Source organism: Kogia breviceps, chromosome 15 (assembly GCF_026419965.1).
Source record: "Kogia breviceps isolate mKogBre1 chromosome 15, mKogBre1 haplotype 1, whole genome shotgun sequence".
NCBI classification, from domain to species: Eukaryota; Metazoa; Chordata; class Mammalia; order Artiodactyla; family Physeteridae; genus Kogia; species Kogia breviceps.
The window spans coordinates 15,370,503-15,390,168 of NC_081324.1; the positions used below are offsets into that span (position 1 = coordinate 15,370,503).

At 48.4% G+C, this 19,666-nt stretch overlaps 1 protein-coding gene across 17 annotated transcripts in view; it reads right to left on the bottom strand.

The window, feature by feature from the left end:
• ZNF532 (zinc finger protein 532) overlaps positions 1 to 17,165 on the bottom strand; it is a 103,105-nt gene extending 85,940 nt beyond the window's left edge. For 2 of the 17 annotated variants that reach the window (XM_067014965.1, XM_067014982.1), the window contains exons 1-4: positions 16,079 to 16,341; positions 14,360 to 14,441; positions 14,166 to 14,275; positions 3,715 to 3,879 (exon numbers count right to left, since the gene is read on the bottom strand). In XM_067014965.1, the coding sequence (XP_066871066.1) occupies positions 3,715 to 3,748 (34 nt within the window). In that variant the 5' untranslated portion in view covers positions 3,749 to 3,879; positions 14,166 to 14,275; positions 14,360 to 14,441; positions 16,079 to 16,341. Of the gene's footprint in view, positions 1 to 3,714; positions 3,880 to 14,165; positions 14,276 to 14,359; positions 14,442 to 15,279; positions 15,970 to 16,078; positions 16,363 to 16,854 lie in introns of those variants that run through there. The other 15 variants (XM_067014967.1, XM_067014966.1, XM_067014977.1 and 12 more) reach the window with 15 other exon arrangements.
• Between the last annotated feature and the right edge of the window lie 2,501 nt (positions 17,166 to 19,666).

Here is a 19,666-nt window from a genome sequence, read left to right on the forward strand (position 1 = left end):
ACAGCTTGGAACAATGGCCCCCCAAGAACGCTGCTCCTGCTATTCAATTTTCCACCAAAAAGTGGAAAGAAGGGATTCCACAGTCTAGGAATTTGGGAAGTGCTGGATTAAACACCCACACACACCTTTCTTTTAAGGCTTCTCTGAACTTGCAAGTGCTGATGTGAACTTCTAGTGTGACACTTCACTATGGGGATCCAACGCCCAGGCTGGGAACTCTACCCAAGCTTATTTGATGCTGGAAGCTTTCAGGGTGAGACATCTTTGGGACATATTTGAAACAAGGTCTAATCAATTACCCTCCTTGGAAGACAGTATTAGGAAATCGGAGTTCTGCAGCCCGAGTGTGAGGGAGACTCTTCCTGCCCGTGTTGCTGAACTCTACCTCCATGTTTTTCTTGGTACTTCCTCTCCAGGGGCACCTTTGCATCGACCCAAGACGACTTAAGGAAAGAACAAGAGAACAAATCTCCAAATATGGAGGAAGAACAAGAAGGTAGTATTTTTTTTTTTTTTTTTAATCTTGTGTGTGGTACGCGGGCCTCTCACTGCTGTGGCCTCTCCCGTTGCGGAGCACAGGCTCCGGACGCGCAGGCTCAGCGGCCATGGCTCACGGGCCCAGCCGCTCCGCGGCATGTGGGATCCTCCCGGACCGGGGCACGAACCCGCGTCCCCTGCATCGGCAGGCGGACTCTCAACCACTGCGCCACCAGGGAAGCCCGGAGGTAGTATTTTTAAAGGGACTCTGCTGTAGAAATGGCTATAAAAACAGTGTTTGACTGGTTCTGTACGTACTGCCAAGAGGAGGCTATCTGTGTTGCCAAATGCACATGCACACAGGTAGGCACACGTTTACGGTAAAGGAAGAAAAATCAGGGGACCAAGGTATCTCTTAATGTTCACCTACTCTCAGTAGCCACAGCCACATCAGTGTCAGGCAGCAAACAAGACACACCTCTGAATCTTGACAATAGGAGAAATACTGGTTGACCCAGAAGCCGTGGCTTTGAACCTCAAAGATATTTGAGCCTCCCACTGATCAGCTAGAGAAATGACACCTATAAACCACAGTACGTTGTGGTAGCTAAAACCTGGGCTTTGGAATAAGACAAATTGGAGTAAGTCCTGGCTCTGCTCTTTAAAAGTTACAAGATTCTGAGCGAGTTACTTCTTTAAGCTTCTGTTTTCTTGAGTAGAAAATGGAGATAGTAAGATCCACCCCACAATTATTGTGAGCATTAGATAAGACAATCCAGGTAGGTGCTGTCTACAATACCTGGAATATAGTAAGTACATATTAATGTGAGTTATTAAAACAGCAAAACAAAGCCAGTGATAGGATTCTGGCATAGAGAAAGCCCTAGAAGAAATTCAGCCACAACTCTGATGCCCCCAAATAGGGGATGATAAGGACACAGATGCCACCAGAATTCTCAACAACTACATGGATTTAATAATGAGCATCCTTCGCTCAAATGCCTCTTGCAGAAGAAAGGCAGCCCAGCAAGGTCTCCTAAGAAGCCAGCAGAGGCAGAACACAATTTTCCTATATCCTCAACGACCTGAAATTAGAGCACTGTGTAACCAAAGAAGTCATAGTTAAATTTGAAACTCCAACAGAAGTCAACAATACCCTAATGCCCAGGATTGGGAGGAAAAGACATTTTTAAAAAATCTGTGAGTCATCTAAATCAAAACCAGCAAAGCCTAATTATTATTACTCAAGTGCTAAACCATGTGTTTAATCGTTCCCCCAAATGAACATTGGACAGCTAAACCAGACTTCCATTTTGCCAACTACACACACGCCTGTGAGGGGCCCCAAACATTCATACACTCACATCAAGCCCCCGCCACCCCCCATGCGAGTCCTCAGATACACATCTACACACCCAGGAGAGACCCTAAACATTACGCTTCAACAATTCCTCCAGCCATTCGGCCAGTTTTCCTACCTCCAGTGCCCCAGTCCAGTGCACGCCTCAGACAAGCAGCACGTGCTATGCATTTACGGAGCAAATACTGAAAGCTAAACACGCTGTTTTTGTGATATTTGAGCAAACACAAAATAGAGAAAAGATTCCATTTCTACACTCAAAAGAGCTGGTACACCTTGGCTGCTATACTAAAGAATGTAAAGGGTATAGGCGTCGGGTCCAAAAGAGGCAGGTATGAACACCGACTCCAACAATGACTGGCCACTCAGCCTGGCGTCATTCTTGGGGCCGCAAGTGCCTCAGGCATAAAATGGGTTCAGGCCACCCACTTGTCAGGGTTGCTGTGAGGACTAATGATTCAGAAATCCAAAGTGTCTCCAAATACACACAGTTTCCTTCACTGCACTTTCCCAAAGTGACCAAGTCACCCTTTAGCTATCTTCCTTGCAACTCTTGTTTTTTGAGTCATTTCCTGCCTCAAAATCTCTGCCCCAGCCTGAAAACTCTACGCAGTGTCCTCTGCACATGTTTTCTTCTCATGCCAAGTGCTAAGCTTTCCCACCATTTCCCTCCTTGGATCTTCTTTCCCCTTTTGGTAAGAACACCATCCCTCTATTTTTTCAAAACTGCACCCAAAGTTTATCTTTACTGGAACCTCTACTTCCATACAATGTTTCCTTTTTTGTGTATTTCCTCCCACCTCTCCCTTTAGCAGCCAAATGAGCCTATCAGAGAACAGTGTTAAAACCTGACACAAATTTCCATTCGTTTATGGGGAAGCTATTTCCTGACAACAATGAATTATGGCAATGCTACAGACTGCACTTCCTAAACAGCAGAGTCATATAGCAACGCCGTGCTCTAGGCTAGAGAGGAGAGCAGATGAAAGACGGCACAGACCAAGGGGAACCCATCCTGACTGACTGAAAAAGCCAACAGCTGGTCCACAGCATCATCGTCACATATGAACAAGAGCACATTCTATAAAAGGCAGCCCCCTTCATTGCCTTTTGGCCTACAGCTTGCTGAACTTCGCTAATAAACACGAGCAGCTCATATTGTCATAGCCTTTCCTCATCTACTTACTGGTGTGCCAATGTGAGAACAAAGGCAGCCGCCAGATCTTGCTCTTAGGACGACATTCTCTAGAGAGCGTGACATTATACAACGGGGAATGCCTGGACCAGACACACCAAAGACGGCAAGCACTGCATCCATCTGCCTTTATGATCCCTGCTGTAGCAGACATTCCTCACGGTGCTTCACAAGCCCACCGGCCACCCCCTCTGAAACTCCTGTCCCCCGTTTAGGGTCAGTAGTAACCCTGCCCTCCAAGCCACAGCGCGTGAGACCAGGACCAATTCGGTTTTTGGCCTTGAGAACTGGCAGCACGACGGAGGAATACAGGTGACGTCCACCGGCGGCTTAAGCGAGGACGCGGGGACACGGGGACTGTGGGACAGCCACGTGCCCAGGAAAGAGAACACCGCTGTACCAAGGGAGAGGCACAAAGACACAACTGAGGACACGCGGCCCTAAAAAGAGCACAGGATAAACTTAGAGCAAGATGATGTCTGAGTTCCCGGTTTCAGGTCCCTGGGGCAGCAGCTGGGGCCTAACGGTCAGCTCCCTTTCTTACGGTGTTGGTTTAAACAGCTGTGTCCTGATCGTGTGTCCTCTAAAGTCAAGCAAACTCCAAACAATCTAGTGTTGAAATGCATTCCCATGTGAATCTTGCCTACAAGGAGCTACTGCTTCTCCCAACCCTCCTCCTCACCTCGGCCGCCTGAGCTGTCCTGGGTTGTCACCATCCCAAGGTTAGGCCACCTCCAAAGGCTGGTTCCGATTCAGTTATCCAGGGACCACGGGCACTGCACCTCACACTGTCCTCGCTCACTCCGCTGTTGACGCACTCGCTCCACAAGCATCCCGTGGCGCTCTCCTATGAGCACAGAGATCACGCACATCTCCTGACGCCTGTGGTCCTGTACTCTCACATACCCATCGGACTGCATGCTGTGCAACTCCTGGTTCTTTCCCAGCTCACTGGACCGGGGACCAGCCATCTCTGCTTTGCCACCTGATGTCCTCTGCACGTCGATCTGCCTGGTCTTTGGCGCTGACCCTTAGCATACTCCAGTAAGGCTTCTGACCCACTTACCCCACTACATCCTGACCTCACCCCCAACTCGGATGAACGTCCGCGGTTCCAGCCGTTTTCTCCAGGGCCGTCTCCATGGCCGTGCCCGTCCTCAACGCCCAGCCCTGTCCCTGCTCCCCGCACGGCAACGTGACACCACGGAAGACACACTCACGGGTCCACGACACGTACCTCCACCACCCCAGGCAGGGATTCTGCACGAAACAAGGAGCTGACGGATTTAGCCAACAATTAATAAATCGTATTCAATGTGCTGGATCCATGTACCATAGAATTCTCAGTGTCCAAACGTCCAGTAAGATCTAAAACTCAACCAGGATTTCTGCGAAATGGGAGGCTTTCTTGTAGAGAGACGGGCTGGCGAACTGTCTCATGGAACAAGATAGCATTTTATCCTTACAGCTAACTTAACCCATGTCCATTCCCAATATTAGAAACACGCCAACTACAGTTTTGTAGTCTACAGTTTATCGTTCAAACACATAACCAAACTCCTTCCTAGAACTCAATTTCTTGTGGGGCCCAGGCCCCGGAGTGACCTTTCCCAAGGCATCTGGGTCCAAGGACTCCCGGGTGGTAGCCTTCAGCAGGCGCTGGACACGCGGGTGGTGGTGATTAGCCATTCTTCAACACCGCCCTGGGAGACGGCTCGTCAGGACCCCCGTTCTAAGGAGAAGTCCCAAGTCACCCAACCCCTTGTCAGGTATGGAGGCAGCAACGGTGGCCGGCCAACAGCTCCGAGTCCTCAGCTCCCATCAGACCCCAAGTCCCTGATGCAAACATGGCACAGTCACTCTTACGTGTCTGACTGAAGGCCTGAGAGTCCTCACCACAGCGACCTGAAATGGGTGGTACCCCTGTCGTGCATCTCCTGGATCCCATCTCCATATTAAAATCACCTTCTGTCTCATCAGACTACAGATGCCAAGGGCTCAAGGTCATGAAGCTGGAGTAACGCGGGTATGTGGGAACAAGGATAAACTGAGGATCCCGTCAGACCCCGTGTACCCAGAAGTCAGTGTGCGTGCCAGACTGGGCGCCCACGGCTGAAAACCAGGGCTGACCCCAGCTGCACTCCCTGGCATCCCACGCAAAGCGAGGGTGAGTCCCCACGGGCAGGCAAGGCTTGGAGAATCAGATCACTCTGGAAGCAGACACAACAGGTCTGAAACCAAGGGAAGCGGCGGAGAGACCCCTGCTACGCAGTGTGGTCCGCGGGCCAGCACGTCACCATCACCTGGGAGCTTGTCAGAAATGCAGAATCTTGGGCCCGTCCCAGTCCTACTGAATCATGATCTGCATTTTTTAACAAGACCCCCCCAGGTGATCCGTATGCAACTTGAAGTGTGAGAAGTCCCATATGGACAGACAACAAGGGCGCCCAGGAGGGACATGGGAGTGTGGGCCGCAGGTACAGGACAGCAGCGGCAGGCAGGCAGGGAAAGGCAGCACGAAGCTGGACAGCCTGCCCGAGCCAGCCGGACGCTGGCCCAGGCCTACGCTCAGGCTCTCACTAGGGGTGCCGTCTTCGGTCACGCAACCTCTCGTAAGTCTCAGCGGTGACATTCTCCCTTCCAGGGGACAATCGGTGTAAGGCATCTGGCACACACAGTGAGCCTGCAGTACATGCTGGCTCCTTTTCCGTTCAGAAGAAGACACCAACCCAGCACGATGTTTAAACCCCCAAACCCAGGGATGAATTAGGAATACCTGGGAGACAAAGGGAGCCCCAACTAGGGGAGAATGAGTTTCTCTAACAAGGAGACCCTAACGTAGTTCCTTACACTATCTTTTTCAACCAAAAGAGGGACTCAACATCAATAAATATGAACGCTGCAGGGCACCAGAGGAGTTTCACTGTTAAACTTATCTAGCTGTCTGTCCATCCCACAATCCAGACCAGCACTGTCCGACAGAAACAGAATGAAAACCAAATACAGAGTTTTAAATTTTCTATTCCTATTTTTAAAAGAAGAGAAAGGGGGGAATGTTGTGAAGTAAGTTTTAATAATAAATTTTATTCAACCAAAATGTCCTTTCAACGTACAACCAATATTCAACAACTATTAATGAGACATTTTACTTTCTTTTTTTGTATAGGTCTTCAAAACCTGGTGTATATTTTATGCTTACAGCCCATCTCAATTAGGACTAGCCACGCTACAAGTGCTCAAAAGCCATGTGTGGCGGGTGCCTGCCACATTGGACAGGGCAGTCCTAGACAGAAAGGTCCCGGGGTCCCTTCTCCACCCAATCTTCCATCACCTCCAAATCCCAGTGTGCAAGACACGACTATCTGGTCCCTGCAAGCGAACATGGGCAGCAAAGGGACGGAACAGAGGCTTGAGCTACCTGCCATATATTCAGGATCAAATTTTGCTTGCTTTTAAACTCTGGTTGACATAGATTACACCAGTAGACAGACAACCCAGACTCTAGCCACTCGCCAACTGGGCTGAATTTTTCTGGGAGCAAAGACAATTGTAAGATTACAACTACAAAATTTGTCCAAGATTTTCCAGCTACAAAAGGAAGTGCAGCCAAGTGGGAACAAGTACTCTTGCCTAGATTTCACCCACTTTCACCAGATATAGGGCAGCTGTAACTGAAAACCTACAGACAGGCAGGAGACACTCACTGTGTATGTTTTCACGCCCCACCCTCCAAAAACAAAAATCACTACTGATAAAGGAGGTAAAAGAACAGGAGAAACACTACCTTCCAAGACAGAAAAGATAATGTCGGGGCTAAGGCCCTTGCCCTATAACAGGAAGCCTCAGGAACACTATAGCTAAGATTTTAGGGAGGTCTCACCACACACCAGCCACTTCCCTAATCACTTCATATGCATTCAATCTTCAAAACAACCCTCAAGAAAAGTATGGCTTAGAATTTAAGTCACTTGCTTGAGGTCTCACAGCTAGCCCGTGGCAGAACACAGGTTTCTATCATTGAGGGCTGGGCAGACAGGTACATACATATCACTGAGAGCTGGCCAAAGGCAACTGAAAATCTCCACGGCCTTTCCACCCGAAGTTAAGCAGAACGCTAGCCATAATCAATTCTCAAGCCACAGACCTCAAACTACCTTCCCCACTCTTGCTATGTTAAATCAGTAAAACTGTTAAGAACCAGCCTATCAATGAGTACCTCTATGAGGGCTTCATTGGAATAATTCAAGCTCTCAGGTTCACATGATGTAAGGACTGCAGGTAGGTATGAGCTGGCCTATATATACCATCAAAACACATATGAGAAAGTGTGGAAGGCAGAGAGGAAGTAATGATGGCAACAGTCTTAGACCAGGAGGTCTAGAGTGCTGGGTTCTAGTTCCACACGTGCTATTGATATTAACTACCTGCTGATCCACCACCCACCGGTCCCGGCCAGCACTACCACCAATTTGGGCTCACTGTAAAAAATAAGGAGATAACTGTAAATAGTTAATGTATTTCCAGCTTTGTGATTTTTTTTTTTTTTTAACACAGAACTGGAAATTTTCGAACCTAGAAGTTTTTCAAAAATTCTTACTGCTCAGATACCTAAAGAATTTATTCCTCACAGAAAAAATTATCAAAATCAATACCCATTACCAGACCCATGAGTCAGCAGGAGTTTGGTTCCCTAAAAGGTAAGGCTGACTTGAGAAGACAGACATTCAAGAACCACACCACCTTGACTTCACCTTTAGGTCTCTATGAATCCTTCAAGATGCTCAGAATCTCTAATTATGCACAGTTGTAGTAATATCTGACTGAAAACAAAACCTGCATTTGGGGGCCCTAAGAATACTTGGCGGGGAGTACCTGGGACAGCGAAGGAGACCACTCTGAGCTCATCTAAAAATTACTTATTTCAGTCTCTAGATTTAGATGAAGTAGAATTTTCTCTCCCCCCCCCATTCTAAAACAGGCAGAATTTAGAACTTCCTGTCTATAGCAGATGATTCAAAGAATTGTTGAAACTGTTTCTGTGTTAGAACAAAAGACTTTTCACAACACCACTTTGTTTCCTTTGATTTTCTTATCCTTTTCGAAGAATAAATAAAACAAAAACACCTCTTTGTTCCTTCTCCCAATTTGTACCTCACCCTAGTGCCCAGAAAAAAAAACATTTAATTAAGTCTTTCCAACAGGTTATTCCTAGCACTGTCCAGTCTTTGGCAGAGATACAGATTCTCCCCTCTCCCTGTCGACTAAAGTCAGGAAAACCTGCCTAACTACAAAGGCCCCCTACCGTGCCTCCAGCTTCTCCAAGACACACACTCACTGTCACCGTCCTTAATGACGAGGGACACGCTTCAAATTCTGCCTCCACCACCATTTTTTTTTAACATCTTTATTGGAGTATAATTGCTTTACAGTGGTGTGGTAGTTTCTGCTGTGTAACAAAGTGAATCAGCTATGCATATACATATATCCCCATATGCCCTTCCTCTTGCGTCTCCCTCCCTCCCACCCTCCCTATCCCACCCCTCGAGGTGTCCACCACCACTTCCGAGCTGGCAGACCTTGGCCAGGATCTTGGCCTGAGTTTCCCAACCTGCACCATGGGGATAACAGCATAGAGCTCATCTCATCGTCTGGCTATTAAATGCATGGAGAGGCCACCACAACGGACTGTGCTGTCTGCAGGTGTCAGCTACTAACACGTGGTCTGCCCTTCTGGAAATGTTCTGCCCTCCAACTTTCTGAAGCATGCATCTCAAGCTCTTCAGCCCCTACCTCCCCTTCATTTATGCTTTTTCCTATATAAACCATTATCTTATGGGAGCCCAAACTCAAACCTTTTCATACCTTCCTTCTATCATCTCTGTTCTTTATTAGTCTAGACCGCCAGCTCAAACAGATCTGGGAGGCAAAGGACACCCCATGGGCAACGCAACCCAAACCCAAACTCACTGTATCAACACCTCCACCTCCCAAGTCTTTTCTGCCTCCTGAATTCAGAACCTGAGAGACACAAGCAACCCGTGGCAAGTAACCTCAGAGGGCACCCTCTGCTCCTCCCCCTCCATCATGCTGCGTATCTACCGGGGACCAGCACACACACACACACACCTGCCCCCGATGCAGTCACCACCTGCCACGGCCTCCCCACGGCAGCGCCGCGGACGGAGCCCTCCTCCTCTCTCCTGCGCTGCTGGGGTGGGGCCTCCCCTCTGACCTCCCTGCCTCCAGCCTGAGAAGTCCTCATTCCACCCTCGTGGTGCTGGCCCAGGACCTCTGTCACTAAAAGTCCTTCTGCCTCTGCTATCTACACAGGGAAGCCCACGCTGGAATGGACGGTATAAAACGACCTTCAGAAGCCTGGCCCTTGTCAGCCTCGTGGCTTCCTCCTACTCTCCCATCCCCGCCTGCGACACCAAGCTCTCCCAGGGCCTCTCCACACGCGGTTCCATCGGGCTCTCATGCTCTTCCCTCAAGTCTCTGCCTGCCTTACATACTCTTACGGGCCCTTCTCAGCAGCCACCTCTCCCAGGGCTCCTCCCTCCATGCTTGGCACTAGGTGCCCTAGTCACATTCCTATCATAGCATCTGTAGGCCACTTCCCACCAGGTTTTCCTCTCTGGATTCCTTTTCCCTCCGTCCTCCCAGTGCCTGGCACAACGTCCGGTGCTTAGTAAACACGCAGTATCTGCTACATGGATGAAACAATCCCCAAATTAACAATGATTCCCACTTCTCGGGCTCCCCTCCCTCCCTCTACACGTCACCATAACCTCTGTCTACTTGTTCTTCCTGATCCTGAACGCTACTTTATCCTCTAAAAAAAAAAAACCCAATATGCTTCCAAAATCTCCCTACTTCATTGCTTTGATATTGCTTAAGTACTTTCACTTCTTTAAAAGACACAAAAGCTGAACGATAACTTCAAATATTAAAATAACACCAATATTTTGACAGTCAATAAATCAGACAAATTATCATTAACGATAAGTTCTTTCTACAGCTAGGATTTCAACAGAGATCTTTCTTACCCCTTTCCAAAATTTCGATTCTATTATTGGTTGGTGTTTCATGGAACCTGAAGACAAATGTGAAAATTAAACTGCCAAACGCTTCTGAAGAGATTAGGAATAACTGCTGAAGGAAATAGAGGATATTTTACCATTTGCAGGTTCTTGTTTCCACTTTCCGCTAATTCCGATTAGTTCCGGGTTATAAAGCCTGTCATCCCCTTAGTGAGTGGTCTATTATCATGAACATCTCTCATGTGTCTTCAGATAACATTTGCTATGAAAAATTTACTTGGGGAGTCTTAACTGCAGCTGACAAGGCTAGATCTTTTTTGTGAGCTATGACCAGCTGAATTTACTTTCATTCTAACTTCTAATTCTTATCTACTTACCATATGACCCAGCCATCCCACTCCTAAGTCCTCACCAAAAACTTATGTTCAGACAAAAACCTGTACGCACGTTTATAGAAGCTTTATCCCCAATCACCAAAAACTGGAAATAACCCTAATGTCTTTCAAGGGGAGAACAGAGAAACAAACCGTGGTACATCCATACAGGGGTCTACACAACTCGGCAATAAAACAAAGAACCAAGTATGGATACAGAAAACAATATGGATGCCTTTCAAATGCACTTTGTAAGTCAAAGAAGCCATTTGTATGGCATTCTGGAAAAGACCAAATATAAGGACAGAACAAATCGCTGGCTGCGGGGTGGGGGGGGATGGAGGGGGGCAGGGGCTGGAGTGGAGAGAAGAGTCTGACTACAAAGGGACAACAGCAGGAGGAAAGTTTTGCAGGCAAGGGAACTACTCCCTATGGGTAGTGGTGGCGCATACACAGCACTACACGCTTGTCAAAACCCATAAAACCAGGGGTTTTACTGTATGTAAACTTAAAGGTAAAAAAAAGTTAACTATTTAACCATGACATAGTTAAAGATTATACGCCAAATACAGGCATACCTCCTTTGCGCTTTGCTTTACTGCACTTCACAGATACTGTGCTTTTTTTACAAATTGAAGGTTTGTGGCAACTGTGCATTGTCAGGTGATAGTTAACATTTTTTTCAGCAATAAAGTATTTTTTAATAAAGATACATCGTTTTTCTAGATACGCTACTGCACACTCAATACAGTGTAAACATAACTTTTTTATATGTACCAAGAAACCAAAAAATTCAAGTGACTTGCTTTATTGCGATCATCACTTTCTCGTGGTGGTCTGGAACCCAGAGCCACAGTATCTCTGAGGCACTGCCTGTATAATTAACACAAAGGTGTGGATTTCCTTGACGTTAAGCAGTAGCTGTTGTTATTATTTTGTTGCTACTGTATCGCATTGATGAGGAAGAAACGTTAGGGGGACGGGGTGGGGGGGCAACCCCAAGTCTTTCCCCCCCTCCCCGTGCTGGCAACCTTTGCAAGGCTCCACAGGAGGGCAACCTCCACTCCAGCTGTGAACAGCTAAATGGAGTTCCACCAAGGATATGGGAAAGGTTATTCAAAACCAACAGGAGACAGACGGTACGCCACAGCACAGCCCAAGAAAGCATTTCAAGGGAAGAAACAAAGGCGGGGGGTGGGGGGGACCTACAAATCCTGAAGTTCTAACTCATCCCAGTCAAAGGTATCAGCAGAAAATTCCATCCACGTGTCGGCTGCAGCATTCCTAGACCCTCCTTTAGAAAGGAGTCAAGGGAGGTGGGTGGGGAATCTCTTTGTGAGAAAAGACAGCAAAAGAGAGAGGGAGAGAGAAGGCGAGCTAGAGTTCTCCTAAACCAGAGGCGGAGAGTTCTAAAAACCCTGGATGCAACGTTCTTTAACATGGAAAAAGTGAAGCTACGTAGGCAAATGATAAAAACAAGCAAAGGTTCACCACCCAGTGACACTTTCTTTCCAGTGGACCCTCCTCAGCCAAACCCACACATTCTTCCTCCAGAGGGGATGGCCCCCCTGTCGTCCTTGGAGACTGCCCCAGGCAATCCCGAGCAGGCGCTGGGCTCCGGGCTCCGGGCTCCAGGTGTGGCTGCCCGCAGGGCTCCAGACGAGCGGGCCGGCCGGCGGGCCCGGCGCCAAGGGTGGGTGCCACCCTACTCCCACCTGGCTCTTCTGGGCAAGAGGATACTGCGGCTTCTCCCGCACTCACATTCCCGAGCCCAGAAAACTCTGTTCCTCTCCGGGAGACCTAGGCCTGCCACATCCTCAGAGCCCAGCATGAGATCGCCACCTGAGACAAACCTCCAGCCAAGATGGGCTCCTGATTGCAGCCCTGGAGAAACAGCTCTCCGACCTGCAACGGCTCTTTGCAGCTGGAAAGTGGAAAGACGGGCCTGCGTGCAAAGCAAATGCTATTTTCCAGGCGCCTTCTGGGGGGAGGGGGAGTAACAAATCTAAAAACCACAGAGAGTAAACCAGAACGTTCTGGGACACGCCACGCCTTACAAAAAGGGCTTTTAAACATCCTAGCAAGAAACAGTCACTGCAAAGGGTTAGCTGTCAAAGTTAAATAAAAATCACTGACTTTCTAAGGACAGGAGTGAAGGACTCAATTATAAAACAGCTTATTGTAGTATTAAGCTAATTAAGGTTTATCACATTAGCCATCTGAGTTTTAGTTGGCACCAGAAAAGCAGGAACAGCATATCATGCAACGTGGATCGGGATCTGCTTTGCAAGCAGATTTCTGCCACATTCAGACACAGAACCTCTGGCAGTCAAAAACGTTGTAGAATTGAAAACCAATTTTCGCACAGTGATTTGTCAAGAATTTGGTTCCATCACATGAGGTAGTTACTGGTCTCTCGGTCCGAGATTACATTTATCTCTATTAAATACCACACAAAGTATTCTGAGCTAACCATGCCCTCTTGTTTCTCTTTAGCCAGTTTTATCACACGCTGGATGCTCTGAAATCATATGAAAAAATTTCAACAATAAAACCCTTGCATATTTGACACCCTTCACTGCAGATACTCTTGCCCACCAACTGCCAGCACACAACCCATTCTAAGACCCTCGGCACTTCTGAAAAGACTGTTCTGCTGAATGCAAAGAGGAACAAAATACCCTCCACAGAGTAGGGGAGAAATTTGTTTTCAATCGTGTCTTCTATGGGCTCCTCTTGGCTGTACTTTTACCAAACCAGAAGAAAGAACTAGTTCTATCCGTTGCTGCGATCATCTTGGACTTGATTCTGGAACTGGTTTCCTGTTTGGGGAAGTTGCAGTTCTTTTCACCAGGAACCCCAAGGCAAAATGTTTCGTATTCCCCTGTGAGGTCTCACTGCCTTTGTTCTTTACTTTGCTACCACTGATCACTGCTGCTTCTCTCTTCTCTAAAACCTCTTTTGGTTCTGGAGGATGCATAAAAATGCCAGCTCAAATCAAACTGTCATCCTTTAAGGCACTGGACATTTTCTACCATCCACTGCTGTAAAGCTCTGAGTTAACAAGCATCTTTGCACAGAGGAAGCCAGACTACCCAGTCTCCTCCTGGCATTGCATTAAGTATTCCATATTAAAACGTATGCCACAAATAATCCAATGGCAAACTCACCGTCAACACCCCACCCCCGCCCAAATCAATAAAAGCCATTCCACCACTTGACTCGGAGTGAAAAGCCTTTCAGGTTAACACACAGAGCAAGGTAAAGAGAAAGGTGATGAATGACCAAAAGGCAAATCTACCTTCAGACTCCTCAAATCCCAGAAAGGTAGCTAGGCTGCCTGGATTTGGCAAAGTCCTTCCATCTTCCTGTAATCATCGGGAAAACACTACATGTGTACTGCTTTAGTCTTATGCAAAACAGTGCGTTCCCCACAAGGCCCTGACGCCTACCATTCTCTTAAATTTGCTTCTTTTCAGGCCTGCCTCTTCTAAATGACCAGCCACATGCGATTTAATGAAGTCATTCTGATTTCGCCTTGATAGCAACACTATCATAAAGTCACTCTAAATCCCATTAAACTTGGCTAACGTCAAGAGTATTTCTTCTCCACTCTCCACCCAATATTACCTCCAGGGTACCAAGGCACTGTCAATCTGTGTCTGAACGGATCTTCAAATAAATACTTTAAATTCATGCTCAAAATTATCATATCTCACCTTGTGAACCTTGACCTTTTGGAAAGACTTTGGACCAATGTTCAGTTACTGTCACACGGTTGCATTCTCTGCAAATATGAAAGGGTTAAAAGCAGCCCCAGTCAACAGGCCTACAAGGAAAAAAAAGACAGCATGTATGCCTTACAGCATCACTGGAACGCATTTATGCTCATTTCCTAGAACAATATTGTTACCTTTTGGCCTTCATAACAGTCAGAAGCATCCCCAAAACCCTTTAGTAGCTTCTAAAAGGAAAAGCACAAAACAGAACATACCCTGCAAGAGAAAAAAAGCATGCAAAGTAGCATTCTCCAGCAACAAACTATCATTACAAATCCATCAGTTCATTTTGGTTTTGTTTTGTTAAAAACGTAGAGAGTGAGGGAGAGAGAGAGAGAGAGAGGGAGGGAGAGAGAGAGAGAGAGAGAGAGAGAGAGAGAGTGAGGGAGAGAGAGAGCCTGCAGAAACCAAGTGTCCCCACCCTAGCAAGGCACATTTTTTTCTTTAATAAGGGTCATAAATCTCAGCTCCTTGTCCATCCCTTAAGCAAAAGAAAAAGGCAGGAAAAGCCCAAGTAATCTCAGACCTTGCAAACCTGCACATTTTTCCCCATCTTCTCTACACAGAATCTTCTAGGGCTCCATTAGTCACGTACCAGTGCTGTGTGGTGTCTAAGTGTGCATTCACATACTGTGTTGGGATGGTCCCTTCCTGCAAGCTCCTCTGCTTTTGGCTGCCATGAAGGGAGGAAGCTGCTATCCCACTGTAGTAGCTCAGTGACTGCATTGTGCTCAGGAGCTGATCTGCCTCAAACCAGTTTCAACCGGTTCTGGTCACCCTACATAAAAAAGCTATGGCAACCCTCGCTGAGTTGCCAACAAGTCCCTGAAAATCATCAGCACAGGGAGGATCTCGCTGGGGGTGGCTGCTCCCTCTTAGGTCTTGGTGAGGACGGGAAGGTCATCGTGGGTCCCCTCCACGGCCGCACAAGCACACAGCCCTGGAAAGGCTCCCCTCACGAGCACCCCAGAGCCCCTCGGGCCCATCCCCCCTCCCGTCCACCCCAAAGCCCACCGCAGACACTGCTGCCCCTCCTTCTCCTTCCCCCACTTACCTCCCACAACCTGGCTCAGATCTTTGTGTACGTGTGTGTCAGTGTGTGTGCTCTGGGTTGGTGGCTGACAAAGAGCCCCCAGGAAAGCAATCTATGTGTGTCTGCTCACCCTGGCTGCGTCGGCGGCAGGGGCCGGCCTCGGCCTCCTAGCAGAGTGCTGCGGGCTTGTTGACCAGGCTCCTCTCTGCCTGTCACCCCCCCACCCAGCCCCCTCCTCCCGTTCCTCTCCTCTCTCTCGCAGCCCTGTCACCACCACCAGCAGCCCCCCAGTCTCCTCCTCCTCCTCCTCCTCCGACCTTCTCTTCTTTCAAGCACCTGGGGGGAGTAGTCCAAATCCCTTCACCTCGGGCAAGAAGTCTAGGGCTGCCCGGGGTGGAGGCGGTGGGGGGGGAGGGGGGAGCGGACTCGGGGCCAGTGGGACAGAGGGGCACAGAGGCCTTTTAAAAAATCCGCTGCGCAGCGCCAACGCCGGAGGGGGGAGGAGGCGAGCGGCGGCGCTCACGTGGCCCCCCTCTCGGAACCTGCGGGGCCTAGCCAGACCGGCTGGTCCTCGGCCCCCCCAAGGAGGCCGGCGGGGCGCGAAGGCCGACCGTCCCCAGGGCCAGGGTGGGACAGGCCGCGGCCGTCAGGCCCAGGGGCCGGAGCCTCACGCGCCGGCCCCGACCGCAGGGCCGGGCACGAGGGGCCCGCACCCCCGCCCTCGCCGGAGCCCGCCCGCGCCGCTTCCTCCGCGGCCCTGCACCCCTCGCTCGGCCCGGCCGCCCCCTCGCCGCCCCCCGCGCCCCGGGCGCACACCCACCCCCTGCCCGGGGTTGGCCTTCGCAGCGGTCAAGCCCGGGCGTCTGGGCCGCAGCTCGGATGACCTTTGTTCAGCGCGGCGCCGCCGGCGGCTGCTGCTGCTGCTGTAGCTGCTGCTGCTGTCGTCGTAGCGGCGGCGGCGGCGGCGGCGGCGGCAGCTTCCATGTTACGGGCGTGTCAGCCGCATTCCCGCTGCCGGGGTCGGGGTGTGCGTGTGCGGCGGAGGGGCCTCGCCGCCGGTGCCGCCGCCGATGCTGCCGATGCCGCCGCCGCCCAGGCCGCCCCGCCGCCGCCGCCGCCGCCGCCGCCGCGGCCTTGCGGTGCGCTCGGCCCGGGCCCCGAGCCTCCCCGGGCGCCGCGCTCTAGGCCGCGGCGGCGGCGGCGGCGGCGGCGGCCCGCCACGCCGGGGCCTACGATCGGGGTGCGGGCCCGGGCGGCGGCGGCGGCACCGGCGGCTCGGCCCGAGCGGCGAGCGAACAAAAGGGAGCGCGGGAGAGGGGGAGGGGGCGGCCGGTGGGGGAAGGGAGGATCGGGGAGAAGGAGGCGAGACGCGAAGCCCCGCAGCCCGCGGGCGCGGACGCTCGGCCGGTGCCGACTCGGCGGAGGGAAGGCGAGCCGCGCGGACCTGCCAAGTCTCGCCCATATGCGGCCACCGCATCGCGGCTTCGCCCCGGAGAGCGGGGTGGTGGTGATGGTGGTGCTGAGGGCCTGCTGCTTTTTCCAGCGTCATTGCAGGCTCTCACCCAGTCCTTTTCATGGCCCCAAGCCGCAACTTACTCGAGTGGAAGGAAGCAAGGCCTCGCCAAAGATGGTTGCAAAAGACCGCGAGCCTCTACCCAGGATCTTGAAGCCAAGGTGGTGTTTTGTTATCCTCGTAATGGTGGCCAATAAGTCAGAAGAGAGCACGCTATCTTCAGATGGATTAAATCTGGAATTATCCCTGGAGGTGGAAGAAGGGGCTCTTTTCTGGGTAGTTAGTGGTTTGGAGCCCTTTTCGCCTTAAACTGAGCCACAAAAGAATGGAAGACACCCCCTGGGGTGGGGAGAAAGCCCTGGTGTAAAAGACACACGTTTTGCTTTCGGAGAAAAAGCCACTGGGGCCAGATTGAAACATGGCATGTTCAGTTCATGTAGCTTTTTTTTTTTTTTTTAAATGGGGGAATGATATTGAGTAAACAAGATGTAATAGACAGGTCTTTAAATTCACGAAGGGAGATGTGTACAAATGAAACAAGCACATATTGTACATACAGCAGGTGGTCACAGCCTTCAGAACACACACACACAAAAGATACATACATAAACCCCGTAAAGACCACAAAGGTGTGTAATCGTTACCACGTCCGAGATGGAGACAATGTATTAGCACCCGATCAGGTATGCTGTTCATATAGCCTTGGGTCCTGGTTCGTACAAGGTTCACAGACGTGCACTCGGTTGAAAGGTTTTTTAAAAAACGAGGAACCCCCAAATCAAGCGAATTGTGCTTACCCTAGAAACAGGGCAAAATGGAAGGATCTGAAAACAATGTCACCAACACCTCTTAAAAAGGCTCACTCCTGTTTGATCGGACTGTGAAGATACTAACGTAACTCGAGGAGCCGTGAAGACTCCCAGCACAGGAAGCGTTTCTGTGCTATATTTTAAATTAGATTAATTGGTTAATATTTGCAAAGTGTGCTGCAAAGTTTTCTTTTGTTCGTTTTTTTTGGGGGGGTGTTGTGTTTTTTTGTTTTGTTTTGTTATCTCAGTGTGCCTCTGCTTTGCATTAACTTCCATCGAGGAAGCCATTGTTCTCTGTTATGGGGTCATTGTCTGATGTAAATTGGAAGTAGCATTTTTGCTATTTAAGACTTTTCATGTAAATGAACTGAATGTTTCACGGAAGAGTTGTTGGTCTTTAATTTCAAACAGCAAATTGTTTGGAGTTGCACGTAAATTGGGACACATATTTACACGTGTTTAGAAAGATCTATGTAATCTGCAAATTTTGCCAGCCACCGGGATCACATTTATCAATGTTACAAAATGGTGAAATTGAAACTCATCTTCTTTTAGCCTGAAAACGGTGCCAGTACTCCGAGGGTTGAGTTTCAGCTTTACCTGGGCTTGATTTCATTTGAAAGGAGGCCTTTTTTCTTCTCCCGAAGGTGGGCCTTTATTAATATGCATGTAAAAACATTACGTGCATTGGAAAGGATACAAGGCCTTGCTTATCTGAAATCTTGATCCACTACACATACTACGATGTATGGAATTTCATAATGTCCATACCATAGTAAATCCTAGCTTTCCTATATTTAGAATCTTTGTTTACTTAGAATACCTTCTTACCCCTCCCCCAATTCCCTTCTCCTAACAAGAGTTGAAAGCACAGCACAAAGTGTTTGAATGGTTTCAAGAATTGTACTTCCAAAACTCAAGTCTGGATTGCTTATCGCAGGAGCCTACGGTTGTAGAACCACCTCACATGGCTTCAGAATGTCATATACTTTTTGAGCAGAGCTTTTTACAAAGCCCAGTATTTTGGTCAAGCCTCGGAAATTAGTTTGAAAGCACAATTCATCATTTGCACAAACAGCAACAGATAACACTGCATCTGCTTTTTAAAAACCTTAACCAACCAGAAGTAAAGGATAATAATTCCTTGCAAATTATCTCAGTTCTATTTTTACAAAGGATTTCAGAGAAATCCCTTTGCCAGGTAGATCAGTAGTGAAAAGCAAAGCACCCATCTTTATGAAATCACTGAATTTCACAGCAGAAAAAAACAATTTTTAGTGTAAGTTTAAAAAAAATAAATAGCACTACCCCTCTTCCAAAAAATTAATAACAAAGTTTCATTCTATTATTGTGCATATGTAAGGCTATCTTGGGCACCACTCTGCTTTGGGCAACAATAGAGGTAAAGAATGAAATAAACTATTATTTGACTGCTGTAGATAAGAAGGAGCAGAACAAAGAAATCATATTATTCTTCTGTCAAATAGAAACTAAAGGAATGCCAAATCCTTTGGGATTTTGTTGTTGCTGTTTTTATTGCTAACTCTTAATGTCTTCGTTCTTTCCTCCAATCAGTGTATTGCAAAATCCCAGCTTTTTTTTTTTTGCTTTTTTTTTTTAAAACCTTTTGTGGTTTGAAGCTGACTTTGTAGGCGCATATAGATACCAGTCTACACATCATATTTTTCCTCTGAATTCCACTATGAGATTGGAAAATTCCTTTGTTAGGCACAGCACACGAAAGGTGTGTTCCTTGAGGGAAAGAAGAAGGAAAACAAAAAGAAAAGCCTTTTCTTTATCTCACCATCAAAAGGCCGGACAAACCACTCCTTAAACTGACAGCCCCCTGACTTGAGCTACGTATTTTTTAGCTCAAAACTAAGACTAGGCCTAGGAGTTTATAGAGTTTCATATGTTAAATTTTTTCGCTTGTTTTCAAAGGAAGTATTACACTATTTAACGCTAGCATTACAATTTCAAGATCTGTAGCTGAGTGGCCAGCAAAGGGGAAAACAAACCAAAAAAAATCCATCCTATGTCTTCAACAAAATATTGATAGAATCAGAATTTTTTAATATTTTCCAAA